At 40.5% G+C, this 14,645-nt stretch overlaps 1 protein-coding gene across 14 annotated transcripts in view; it reads right to left on the reverse strand.

Moving 5' to 3' along the window:
• Positions 1-14,645, reverse strand: part of CAMK2D (calcium/calmodulin dependent protein kinase II delta) — a 139,552-nt gene that overhangs the window by 75,590 nt on the left and 49,317 nt on the right. For all 14 annotated transcript variants that reach the window (XM_083457401.1, XM_083457406.1, XM_083457408.1 and 11 more), the window contains one exon: positions 10,040-10,099. In XM_083457401.1, the coding sequence (XP_083313527.1) occupies positions 10,040-10,099 (60 nt within the window). The remainder of the gene's footprint in view (positions 1-10,039; positions 10,100-14,645) is intronic.

The raw sequence follows: 14,645 nt of genomic DNA on the forward strand, positions 1-14,645 counted from the left end.
AAAGACTGTGGCTCAGCGGCAGAACATGTGCTTAGCATGCAGAAGGTCCCAGGTTCAATCCTCAGCATTTTCAGGAGAGGCTGGAACTTGAATCTGCGATGAAAGCTGTAGCTTCAACATGGCTGTCCAGGTCTGATGGTTCCTTAGGATCATCAACATATATGAAGATTTGCTGGTAGGGTAGGTGGGGGTGGCAGCTCTCCTTCCTCCACATCTGAGGAGACCTCAGGTTTCAGGTCTGGGCAGGGCCGAACCCTGACATAAACTTGCACACAGTGTTTAAAGCAACAGCACTTTCACAGAGACAGATTGGCAACTATTATTATACCATTGTTAACCGAAATCCATACAGAAACAGAAAATAAACCTTTGCAAATACATTTTGCAATCATGTGTCTGTAAATGTGAGTGCTAAGGGGAAGGCCTCTTTTATTGGTACAGTCAAATCTTGTTTACCTTGGCCCGTTAATATTTTTAGTTAATTCACAAGTTTTTCATAAATAGGGCAGAATTTCTTAAATGGGCACGGCTTTTTCATAAATAGGCCAGAATTCATCCCCACTCCCCCTTCACATTTACACCCACACAATGTATGAAGACCTTTGTGAAGTGACACTTTTTAGAACCTGCTCAGAGGATGCAAGAGCATTTGTCTTAGGACGAAGGGAGGAAAACGGGCTGTTGCTATATTTGGTATTGTACTTCCAGTTATCAGTGCTCCGCAGCCAATTCCCACACAACAATGTCAGAAGCCGAATTTTCACTAACCCAGATAAAGGAAATGCTTCCAGAATCCATCAAACTGACAGCTGGCAACAGGAATGTTCAATGACTTAATAAAGCATGAGGGTGACAGAAGCGAAGTCTCACATTGAGCTGGCACCTCCTTGCTGGTTTCAGTTCAGCACATTCCGTTGTGCATATTGAGGAGTCCATGTACCACTTTCTTATTTTTCTTTTCCCCCAAATAGAATATAAAACGATATGCAGAATGCCCGCATTCACAGTTTTCATTCCAGTAATTAAGACATCTCAGTCACTTATCTGCATGATCCTGTTGTGATTGGGAAGCTTATTTCTAACCTGATTTAAGAGTTTGACATTTATTTTCTGTTCTGGCTTGTTGCCAGACCTCTTTGAGGTGTTCCCTCAAAGATGGAACAGTATACAACTCCTACTGCCTTGCCAGTACAATTTTAGTCATCACTAGTACATTCATAGTAACATTCCTATATAAGTCTGACCTGGTTTTATTTTAAAACCCTCTGTTTATATCTGGTTCCATTTTGGACAAAATCTCAGGTGCCAGACTACTCCATCACTTTGAGGGAGCACAGATTTCAAAGGAAGAGGTTTAAGCATATTCTGGACACTCACCTCATAGCTGAAGGCATTAGGTATTTAAAACTTTGAGTGGATATTGATTCTGGTCCAAAATATCTTAACTGAGGTATAATTCTACCAAACAAAATAACTGACATCTATATGATTTCGGGCCAATTTCAACGAAACAGTTGGGCTATGTTTCTGGTCTACAGTTCTGAGTAGACTATATTTATCTTGAATTGAGAATTTACTCTTAAGTCAGTTAATGATCTTAAGTGCAGATAATCCTAAAGTCACAATTGAGGAAATGGTTAAGAACTCTTGAACACCACAGGCTTAATAAAAAATAATCAACATGTCTATATCTACTCAGAAGAAAGTCCCATTGAGTTCAGTGGGATTACTACCAAGTAACTGCAACCTAAGTATGTACTTACCTGCTAGAATGATTGGTAGATACTATATTATAATGGCCAGTGACCCTGATTTTATGATGTTGTAACTAACATCAAAAGGTATTATTATCCTATTGTATGGAATCAAATCCTTAAAGCAATATTACCCATTCAGAACCCATATAGCAATACTCCTGAGGTCCTCTGCATCACTTCATCACTTATTGAGCATAGCTCTTTCACTTTTCCCACCGGTAACCTACCTATAAACAAACACTAACCTAATTGATCAGAGACCAGCTTCAAGTGATTGAAAACACTTGCTTCATTACAAAAGAAGTTACATTAACACAGCAGATGACACAATACTGACCTTTCACGAGAAATGTGTCGTTCTTTAGTTTTTAGGTCGTTAAACACAATTCTGGCATATGATATAAGTAACAAAGATGTAATTACATGCACATGTTTTTTGAGAACTCAGCTCTCACTATATTTTAATGGAAGCAAGGGCCAGACAGGCCCTTGCACAGCACACAACTTCTGTTTGTGGGAAATGAGTGCAAAACCTTAGTCCTAATTGTAAGGGAGAAAAGCTTGGAAGTGAGTTAGTGAAATGTGGTTTTTTTCCATAGACCTGTCTCTACTTCTGATAACTCAGAACCATTCAGCTCCATTGCAGGCTTCTAGTGGAGCACTGGCAGAAGTGTTTGAATATTGTAAATGGCTTTTTGGACCTGGTTTAATTTCTATAACAGTAAAGGAAATATGACCAATGTCATAAGTTTTTCAAGCGAGGGGGAGACTCAGAATTATGACTGTCCCCAAATCCCTTTCAAACTCAGTCCTGCCCTGGCAATATAAAGGCCTTGAACAACAACTAGTTTTACAGGAGGAACACTTTGACCATGGGGGTGAAAGGTAAAAGACTAAGGCTTCTATCTCATCTCCTCAAAATGCCATTTGCAGTGGGTCACCTCGGATATTGTTAAGAGACAGTTTGCTAAGATCCTTGCAAGAATTTTGCTGGCTGCAGCTAATAGAGAGATGCCTCGATAGTTTCCGCAATCAGTTCTGTCACCTTTTTAAAATGAGACTGATAATTTTGGCATCCCTAAAGTCTGCTGGGATCTCTTCTCCCAGATTTTTTCGATGAGCTTGTGAAGTTGTTGTGTAAGTTCAGTTTCACCCACTTTGAAGCCTTCGGCAGGTATCCCATCAGGTCCGCTGGCTGTTTTTCATTTGGTTAATGAGCGACTTGCTGAGCACCAGCCTATTAGTCACCCACAAGTGGGGCATGAAAGAGCATTCGGGACCTTCTGCTGCAAGAACGACCTTCCACCAGCAAGTACCTCAATCTTCAAAGCACTTCAATGACACAGGCCCTATTGAAGTGGCTTAAATAGAAATGCTAGGATGTGCAGTGAATTAAACATGGCAATGGTTTTAAAGTCAAAGCTGGATTTTTTCCCCCAAAGGCAAAGTATCCCCCCAAAAGCATAATGTCTGTGGCTTCTTTAGGAGACCTGTTTTCTACATGCCTGCATGGTATATAGCATGTTTATTTAGAAGCAGAGTCCTCCAAGGTCAACAGAATTATTTCGTCGTACATGTGCTTAGAATTGCAACCTTGATTGATCAAAATATAGCCTATTAAAAATTACACCTTGTAAGAAGTTTATGCATTCTGAGCTTCATTCGTCCATTCAACTACAAATAGGAACATACCCTAAAATAACAGAACACCTTCCCTTCAGATCTTAAGGAAATAAACAACTATCTGACTTTTATAAGACATCTGAAGGTAGCCTTGCATAGGGAAGATTTTAATGTGTGTGATGTTTTATTGTGTTTGATGTTTTAATTTGTTGGAAGCCACCCAAAGTGGCTGGGGCAACCCAGGCAGCTGGGTGGTATATAAATTTTTTATTATTATTATTATTATTATTATTATTATTATTATTATTATTATTTCATTGTTTCACAAACACAAGAGGAGGAAACTATACAAGGGCTGGGGAAGGGACATGGTGAAAACCACTCACAGTTTAACTTTCAAAGCGTGAAAGCAATGTAGCGAGGGGGGGGGGAATTGTGTGTAGTGTGTGTGTGTGTGTGTGTGTGTAAACAAAAATTGTATGAGAAGAAAACAAATAGGTCAGTAGAAACATCCAAGGATTTAGTCTACATCTTTCTTTTCTTTTCTTATTAAATTGGGGCTTCTGGCAGGCAGCATAGCATGTGTGTTACTTTCAAAGAGAGCTTGCTGGAACACACAACACAGAACTCATTGCTGGAGGGCTGATAGCTAAACACAACAAGGTTCTTCAGGATTATGGTAACTGAGTGTCATCTGCATTTTTTCGAAGTACAATGGATAGCAGAGGTCATCTCTCAGTGAAAGAAGCTATTACTGCTCCGTGGCATTTGTTCCTGTCTCTTTGGATATGCCTTTAAGATGCAACTCTGGCTCCTTTCATTTCAGACATTTTATCTGAAATAGTAGCTGGCGCACTTGCTCTGCTCTATGGCACATTAAGCTTTTTGAGAGGCTCCGAGGCATCCATGCTCGCACACACGCATCTAGAAGTGCTCTGTAGTTAAGCATACTGCCGTTTTCAATCAGGGACTCACAAAACCCATTGTTTAACATGTTTAAACAGTATTTGGGTTAGACATTCTAGCACTGGTAAAGTCACGCCATTTCTCTGCTGGATCAAGTAGTAAAAAAAGTGTTCAAATGTGCCAGAACATTAATCAGGCTTCTGGAATTGCAATTAGGCCCAGGAAGAAGAAAAATAGCATTTAAAAACTGACTGCAGCAAGGTTTTCTAAGCTATAGCTTCAAAGTAAGGCAAGGTGAGTACCAGGATGAGCATGCCAGAATTCAAAGGGTTGGATCACATGCTCTGGAAACGAAGTTCTGCTTCCGCAACAGGACTTCTTCTCCTACTCCTCTCCCACTGTGCCCTCAAAATCAGCTCCAGGGGATCTCCCAACCCTTTGGAACAAACTTTTAAGGCTGCACAGGGGGCTGCAGGGGAGAGAAGGGGCAATTCTACTTTCCAAACAGAAGTCTGTTGCCCAAATAGAACAGCAACACCAGGAACAATCCTTTCATTGGCGCCCCAGAGCTGTTAACTTTCAATAATGTAACAGTGTGTCTAATACGTTGTTTAAAGACAAAAACTCACTACCCAAAGCATGTTGTTTTAAGCCACACCTCTTTGCAAAATGTAGTGGCAAAGTGCTGCAGTGGAGGAACAGGTAGAACCTATTGTCTTCAATCTAATGTACATAACTAGGGATAAAGCAACAACAACAATCTATCTGTTCAAGCAAAACCCACAGTCACCTGTATTGCTGTACGGCAGTCTTCAACCTTTTCAAAGCCAGAGCTCTCATTTAACCCAAACAAGCTTTGGAGACTCGTTTCTTAATCTTTTTAACCATGTACTTGTACTGCAGTAGCAACCCAGCTTAAATCAGGCTGTGGCCCAGTAGCTGGCCCCAATCTACTGGTTTGAAGACCAGTGCTTTGGAACATGTTTAAAAAACGATGAAACCTCCCCACAAGGTAAGTTGGCCATCTGTAGTCTGACAATACACAGGCTGGTTCACATTTTTGTCAACACTGTGCAATCATAGGCAAGGCCAAGAATGGCCCTGGAGTGGTCTAGTGTTTCCCAACCTTGGGCCTCCAGCTGTTTTTGAACTACAATTCCCAATCATCCCTGACCACTGGTCTTGCTAGCTGAGGATTATGGGAGTTGTAGTCCAAAAACAGCTGGAAGCCCAAGGTTGGGAAATGCTGGTCTAGACTAGAGGAAAGAAATCAGAGAGGAAATGCTACACATGAACGACATATCTTTCATACACCAGGGAGTATGAAAGGGTAGCTCCATTCGCTAAAGTCAACTAACTGTTTATTTCCCTCTGTACACAGCAGAAGGGAGGACATTAAGAATCAGGCAGTTGATTCCCTTTTAGCTTCTCTGCCTCCCTCATTTTTCCCAAGTCCTCATTGTTAAAAGGTTTTAATTGCTTCTGAAAAAAATAAACAAAGCAAGCCTAACTGGCAAAATCATAGAAGAGATCAACGCATGAGTGAAAATGCCTTTGCGATCACATTCACCTGAAAAACAAGTTTACCCTGCGCACCCTTATCGCATGCATACAATTTCATGCCTAGCTAGTACGGTAGTGGTTCTGTGATATGATCTTTTCCTCTTAACCCTAATCTTCATAGCTGGGAATTAGACACTGCTTTGGCTACTCTCTTCCGGACATGGTGTGTGGTTAAAATGGCCAAATACCTTCTTTTAATGGGAAAAAAGAAAACTAAGATGGCAATCAATTTACCTTGAAGTCCAATTGAACTCAACGGGGCTTGCTTCTGAGTAGGCAAATACAGGATCACACCAAATATGGAATGTTTGATCTCACAATAGATCTATTATTTTTATTATTTATTCAGTTTATATATCACCCTTTATTAGAAGATCCCAGGGTGGTTTGCAACATTAGAAAAACTTTACAGATCAATGATAAAAACATAATAAAAACCTTACTGACACACAGCCTAATAATTACGTAGCCATCATAATAACAGTCCTTTCGTTTCCCTTCCCCACACACTTTCACAGGCCACAGCTTATTTAATAGCCATAGACCCAGGTAAAGAGGAATGTTTTTGCCTAAATACATGTAACGATGGCGCCAGGCAAGCCTTTCTGGGGAGAGCATGCCACAGTCAGGGAGCAACCACAGAAAAGGCCCATTCTCTTGTTGCAGATCTTGTGTATTAAATTCAATTCAAACTCATTCAAAAATTCAGAAAACTGGAAAGGATGATCATATACTTCATTCTTTAAAAAATAAAGGAAAACAGAGGCAGTGTTTTACTCAGAAAACAGAGAACATTGGAGAACATGTTTTCTGTTGATTAGTTTGCTGCAACATATTGTTTATTTGAACAAAAAATATTAATGCCAGACACAGGTATTGCTACTGAAGGCTACAAGCTACATTGATAAGATGTACTGATGTAACTAACACACAGGTATGTAAGGCATTTTACTTTACAATCCAGAAACTGAAAGCTTTTAATAATGATAATAATAATAATAATAATAGTTTTACAGCTCTTGTAGCATGTAATCTGCAAGCCACAGCAGTTTTTCATTCCACCTGAAACTCAATACATTTTTACTATTTGTTATATAACATGTTACAGCAACATTTTATTTTATTTTAAAATAGTAAATAGAAAATTGTATAGCTGCCTGACTAATTAATGGAATCTCACAGGTTTTAGTGATTACAAAATGAAACCAAGGAATACATGCCAACACAAAGCTACAAGAACAATATTGGGCTAGCATAATGGGAAAGATAAAAGGATTTTTTTTTACAAATCAAACATGGAAAATAAAGCACATTCCAAATGGAAGCAGGCCAGAAAATGGAAAGTTCAGGAATGTGTTTTTATTATGAAGAAGAAAAATGGGTTTCCTTCCCCATTTTTTTGCACCAGAGATTCTTTCCACTTCATTCTAGAAATCGAAGACTACCAGAAAGCAAAAAGGAAGCAACATAAAAGGGAAAATTAAGCCCTTTGTATCTCTCTCTCTCCCCTTCTCTCTCCGCTGCATATAATTTAAGGTACTTTGAAATGAAATTTCATGTGCAGAAAAAGGTAGACTCTACAAAAAGAGCAATTTCCCACTACTTCTCTTCTAGCTTTCCCCCCCTAGCATCATTACAACCCTGGATAACTACAATGAATACAGTACAAGAATATTTGTAAAGTCTGATTTCTGACACTGCTCAGTTCATTTTTCAAGTCCTGTTAAAAGTGAAACTTTTTTTGCATGTCCCATTTCCCACACGCGCCTTTTCAATTTAGCCCTACCATATCAAGGGGATTGCCATTCATAATGTCCACTGTTGCTCTGTTTACATGCTACATTTTTATCCTATACTCATGTGATTAGAATAGGTACTGTGCTAACCAACTCTTGGTTGGCAGAATGCAATGAAACATTACTTTAGTATCTTTATTTTTGCAGTAAGCAATAAAGAAAATATCCATCCTCCTATTCCAACTTAATAAGGCTTGGCAGCTTTGCAAGCGGGCTCAAAATTTTTACCAGATAAACAATGCTGTTGCAATAGCAGTATTACCAATAATCTTACTGCTTTATTGTTTTTGTAAACCGCTTTGAGGTTTTTCTACAATTAAGCGGTTTATAAATTTTATGAAGTAAAGGAATAAATAAAAGAAAACACTGCCTAAACAGCAGCTTGATTCTTTTGAGGGCTCCATCACTTTTTAATACAGAAGCTGTATTACTTAAATGCAGAAAGTCGAAATCTCTAAAGAACCAAGGCATACTGATAAAGTCATTTTTGTATTATCCAAATAGACAAATATTAGTTTTATAATAAAGCAGGCCTCAAATCTAATCCCATCTTCTGTATAGAAGTTTGATCAGCTGCATCAGTATGAATGGGGATGGTTGTACTGAGAGCAAGTGGCTGGCCTGCAAGCACCAATGCCAGAGATGTTGAAGGATGTCAGGGATGAGAGAAAAAGCTCCCTCTCTTACCTTATAGCAGCCTCTCACTGTGGGTGTACATACAAGCACCCTTCCCACTTTAATGTGTGAAAAGGGGAACAGGATTGTTCCTCCTGGCCACATACCCAGCAAGCCCATTAGGTACCCCTCCTGTAGCTGCCACAAATATGGTGTCCATGAGAAAGAACCACACACATAAGGCTATTCCTTTAAACTGGGAACGCTGACTGGTCCATGGTAGAGAAGCTGTGCAAATGCCTGTTCTTTTCTAACCAGTGCTAAATGTGTAACTGCCCAGGGTGCATGGCTAAGCAGGGATACATCAACAGATGTGGCCAGCGGACAGAATCCACTTCCCGTAAACAAATGAGGAAGGGTGCACCCGCAGTGAGAAGATGCTGTAAGGTAGAGGGGTCCTTTCCTCCCTCGAGTATCTCTGACTTTCTTCCTGCCCAAACAGAAGCAAGCTGAGAAACAGAAGATGGCCCCCTACAAACATTTCATTCAAGGGCTTAGAGGCAATAAATAAAGTAGAACAGGACATTTCTGACACTGCCACACTAAACTGTATTGCTGCAAATTTCAGACAACATAGTCATCCCATAGAGTTAGCCAGTACACATCAAAATGAAAAACAATGGGCCTTTATTGCCACATTCAAAAGCATATATCTTTTTTCAAACTAAACAGCAAGATAGCAGCAGATAGTTGCCTTTGAACTGCCCACCAACTTCAAATTCTCATGGACTTCGGCTAAGGTCTTGCAATCTCAAAACAAACATCACCAGACACATAAGAACTGCTGAATTGTTCACCAGAGGCCCAGAGCTGAGCAATGACTTCGCTAGGCCCATGAACATCTTCAAAGTGACACAAACCACCAAAACCCCAAACAACTGGCCTAGAAAGCATAAGATAATATGCCAGAGCTTAGGGACAATGCTTTTATCTCAACACAATGGAAAAACAACAGCACAAAGCAAAAAAAGAAACATGAGCACAATTTGCTACAAATGCTTCAGAAAGTTCCACACAGGCCTTGGGATGTGTCCTGTTCCCTCCAAGCCTGTTCAAATTCAGCAATGAAAACAAGCTTAGTTCGACTTATACCCTCTAATTCAAAGAAGAAGCTCTACTGTAGCGATTTTAAAACTCTTGCTATATTGCAGACAACTGTGCTGATATGGTTGATTGCCACATTAGCTTATAGCCCCTGCATAGGACAGCTGAAAAGGTATGAAAAGGGATGGGTGGGAGGTTTGCTAGATATTGATAGAGTTGTGAAAATTCCATCTCATTGAGCTGTCAGAGCTGTCTTTTTCATTTTTAACACCTAGCTACAACTCAACAATTCTTTCCCTTTCTTTATTCCTTGGGTAGCACAGCTGGGTCTGGGGTGAGGAACCTTTGCCCTTCCAGGTGTTGTTGGCTACAACTCCCTTGATCACTCACCACTGGTCATGCTGGCCAAGAATTGTTGGAGCTAGTCTAGCAATATCAACAGGGCCAAGGTTTTGCATCCCTTCCCTACTGAAATGTGAAATATTTGCATTTCTCAACATATGCAGAAATTTCTTAGTAAATTAAAAGTTTTAATGCTCTGACACTGTTATTAGATCACATCAGTACAAGCACAAGCTCATCTCTTTGGTCTGCCTTATTTCTCTGAGACTAATACTGTGGCATTTCTCCCGTAAAAAAAAATTCTACATGGCTGTGTATTGTCCACATTCTTACCAATATTGGGATGCTTCAAAAGGCGACAGATTCTAGCTTCTCTTTCCAATTTCTGGTGATCTGCAGAAAATAATAATAATAAACAGATTAATAATTTTAGCAGGAATAACCATGTATTTTATTTAGCGTGAGAATAAAACAAGAACTGATGCAAAGTGAAACATGATCATGGAATGTACATAGTGCCCTTTGCATATTTGAAATTCCTATAAATACTGTATTCTAACCATCTGCCATGGTGACTTAGAAAGATCTACTTAATTCACAACTTTAAGCAGAATAAATTTAGCTATTGTGCCAGGGTGCTGTCTCTAAACTCAATTCTAGATTAAGTGTCAATCCGCACTATACATCAAAAGCAGTGTTAAACTTTAAACAGTACTGACTTCCCCCAAAGAACTGTAGTTTTTAAGGGCGCTGACAGATGTTATGAGACACTTGTATTCCCTGCATAGAGCCACGGTTTTCAGAGTTCCCTTGTAAGAGGGATTGACTGTTAAACGTCTTTAGGAACTGTAGGTCTGTGAGGGGAACAGAAGTCCCCTAACAACTCTCAGCACCCCACAAAAATAGGATTCATTGGGGGGAAATCAGGACTGTTTAAAAAGTGGTATAATAGTGTTTAAATCTATAGTGCAGATGGAGCCAAGGCTTAGTATAGTGGACAAGAGAATGAGCTAGGAGACTCCCATTTCAAATCTTCTTAGGTATTTACTGTGTGACTTTTGACAAGACACTGGCCCAATTCAGATGTCATGGCTATTGGCTACATCGTGGTTTGTGCGTCAGTCTTCCACACTATCTCCTCTCCTTGCAGTTCAGCATTATTTTACCCACACTGAAGGGGATGGATGGGATTGCAGACCTGAGATACCAGCTCTGCAAAGTAATCCAACTTGTTAAACCAATTTTGCTGGGGGTAAGAATAGTACATGGCAACTCTTCTGAAATGGGGAACCTTCTGTCCTCATGGAGGTTCCCTAAGCATTATAAAAGACTGGTTTCCCAGGGTTCTAACATTCTTATTTTCCAGGGATCTAAAGCTTTCAGTTTCAGAAGACCTCCTCTATCTTGTGGAGGGCAATGAGAATAGTGGAGGGAAGGTGGAGCTAGGAAGCTCATCTCCGCTGCTCCCCGTTGCGTGTTTCTGTCATAGAAATCTAGAACCTTTAGTGTGAATTACTTCGGCACCCACTCACTGCTCCTATCCAAGTTTCTTTCAGCGTCACTTTGTATACAAAAGAATTTATAGGAACTCTTAATGTGCCCGGACATGCATAACACTTGCAGGGAGGGGGAGAGTTTTAGGAGAGACTTATACCAAGTTTCTGTATGACATGATCTGTTTGATGGCCTAGAATTGTTTTGCTAACAACTTCCATGTACAGTACAGTGGTACCTCGGGTTAAAAACTTAATTCATTCTGGAGGTCTGTTCTTAACCTGAAACTCTTCTTAACCCAAAGCACCACTTTAGCTAATGCGGGAGCACAATTTCTGTTCTCATCCTGAAGCAAAGTTCTTAACCCAAGGTACTATTTCTGGATTAGCAGAGTCTGTAACCTGAAGCGTATGTAACCCAAGGTACAGCTATACATAAATCCCCTTGAGGTGGGAGGTAAGGGGGTGGGGGGACTTGTAAGTGGCAAGCCACTATGGGTTCCTGAAATCAAGCCAGCTTGGAGTGCAGCCAAGCCAAGTATATTATAACTAGCAAAACAAAGGCATCAAAGAGTGCTGCAATTACTTGTGATGGAGCAAATAATTTACAAGTGAATTATTTTCTGAACTTTAGCCTAATTTTTTGCTTGTCTGAGAATAGCTCATGATTTCCTCTGAGTCATCTGTTATTAAGCAATCACACCGCAACTTCCAAGATTTATTCAGCGGGGCATGGCAAATGGTACTTTAGGTCAAGTTGCCAGAGGTATGGCAAACCAGGAAATGCAATCAGGTTGGCATTTCTGCAACTTCTACAACTTCTCATGGCCAAGCTAACAGTTAAAAGGAATTCTGTGGTTTGTTTCTCCCTGTTTGCACTTTCTTTTAAAGCAAAAGTAGTCTGGGCTAGAGGGTGGCCAGACTTCAGGGATCTACTTGCTTTACTTTTTTGTTTTTTATCTAGTCTAGACCCTCATGTTTCACCAACTAGAGTCATGCAAAAGAGTGGCTTGTAGGGCTGGTGTAAAAAAGGAACAGAATGCCTGTGAGGCACATATTCCAGACCAAATATTTGCTTTCAGTATCAGAATTGGCCTTGCAATCATTTCACACAAAAATACACTCCAGTTTTCTGCAAATTACCAAAAAAGGGGGGAATCTTTTTGTAATTTGCAACTGGAAGCCAAAAATACTTGCAGATCTATTTCAAATTGCCCAGAGATCTACTAGTGGACTCCAATTTACCTTCTGCTCTCCTCTGGCCTAGACAGGTTGTAAGTCTGAGTGGAAGAGGGGTGGGAGTCCTGTTGCTGCTCAACCCTTTTCCTTATTTATTTCAAGGACCCTCCCTTGGCAGATGGTTTCACCTTATTTATCAGTTTTCCATCAGCAGGGCAGTTTGGCTGGATTTGCACATGCACTCATCAATACTGGGACAGCCTGACCCGCATCGCAAGAGGGTTGTATGAGTTTAATGTCCTTGATTATTTGTCTTGTTGCTTGCTATGCCATCTTGTACTGTGTGTGCACGATCAAGTCCCCAGGGGGGCCCATGGGGGTCGTTTAACTGGCCCATGAACCCCTGCCGACCACTCGGGGACCCTTGCCACCTGCTCGGTCGGCTCCCATGGGCCACGCTAAATCAGCGCGGAGCAGAGCAGGTTTATCCTGTTTGTGCCAGATTGTTATTTAAAATGTGAGGAGCGTCCAAATTGCATCCCTACCTTCACCTAGTACCATCCAACAACAGATACATCGTGTTAAGTCTTGTGCTTATCTGTTTCATGTCTATGAGCAGCCCCGTCCCCCCAGGACAAAAGAGCCCTATCAGGCCCAAGGCACATCTACACCAGGATCCTGTTCTCACAGTGGCCAACCAGAAGTCCATGGGAAGCCCAGGAGGAGGACATGAGTACAACAGCACTCTTCTATCCAAGTTCCCCAGGAACTGATACTGCAGATGATACAAAGCTACACTGACTAGGAGCCATAGATTGCCTTATCCTTGTTGTCAATTGTTGCAATCAGGTTATCAAAAGCACTAAACAGAAAGAGTCTTATATGGAGTTAAGCTGAACAGTCCTTTGGTTTATAATCCACCAGACATAAAGTATGCACTAGATCTGAATGTTAAGATTACTGTAAATTGCTCCCATGCATGCATATTTCAAGGCAATGCAAATACTTAAAAGAGAAAAGTTGATAAGTGGTTAGAGAGGATCACACAATAACATTGTCTTTGATCAATGAACTCTTTTTTTCCTTGAAAGGTCTGAGACTTCTATGGTTTATTACCTTCATCTTTCATTTTCATTCAAAACAATCTAATGCACTCCATTCAAGGAGCAGCCACATTATAAGCAACAGATTCTATTTTAAATGTGTAGTCTAGCATCAAAGATTGCTTCAGGAATTCTCAAGAGCTTGCAGGCATCCAGTAATTTTTTCTACTTTCCTTTTCCCCTTTCAACAATGTGCACGGGCACAGAGAGAGAGAGAGATTGAGAGTTCACAAACTGCTTCTGAAACTGGGCTTGCTTTCAGATGAGGTTTACCCATGGGACATGGAAATCCAAATTCCCATGGAATTGTTTGTGTGGCTCTATGGGTCTGGGCAAAACACTTTAACAAATGTTTATCAAATAATGTGAAAACATTAACAGATGAAACATGGATGAGGCTGCAGAAATATCCATAGATGTTTTTGCTCCTCTGCAAAGTTTCTCTAAAAGCTATCCAACTGTGGGAGAACATCAGTAGCAAAACTGTTAAGATTGTGTGGCACCTTCCTTTACTGATTACACTGAACTCTGTACAAGAAATCAATGCCAGATATAAAAATCAGGGATCTGATTTTCAAGGCTCCAAAGCCCACAATGCAGCAACTGTCACCAAATCCAACTGCCCTAATTTTCTCTTTTGGAGAGGATGATACTTCTGACATTTCACAGTGCAGCCAATTTTAGACTTTGATTATTAGAGAATTCAAAAGCAGCTTGGCTAGTCACACCACAACCGGCAGTTCTCAAGGCTTTCTGTCCAGAACGCTGGATGCCCCAATTGCTTCAAGCGGAAAGAACAGAACCCCATCAATCCAACCTTCTATAAGGCCAAGGCTGGAGAACATTGGCTCCTGGACTTTACACAAATAATGCATTTTCTCAAACCAAATGCTTTAGTAAACATCACCTTCTCCTAGGGAAACGTTTGAAATTGTCTTCCTTTATTTATTCCTTACTTGGAGGGGTGGGTGAGGTGGGGGGCTTTTTGTCAAAAAAGTAAGCCACTGTTCTAACATAATCAAGCACAACTGACATTAATAAAGTGTTTTTCCTCCTCAGCGGAGACCAATCTTCTTAATGTATCCTGTTTTCAAGTACTTGTCAGGTAGCCATTATTGCCAGGACAACTTCCCATAGATACAACAAAGCACAATGGATGCTTGT

The sequence above is a fragment of the Podarcis tiliguerta genome (assembly GCF_965153285.1).
Source record: "Podarcis tiliguerta genome assembly, chromosome: 9".
Lineage (NCBI taxonomy): Eukaryota > Metazoa > Chordata > Lepidosauria > Squamata > Lacertidae > Podarcis > Podarcis tiliguerta.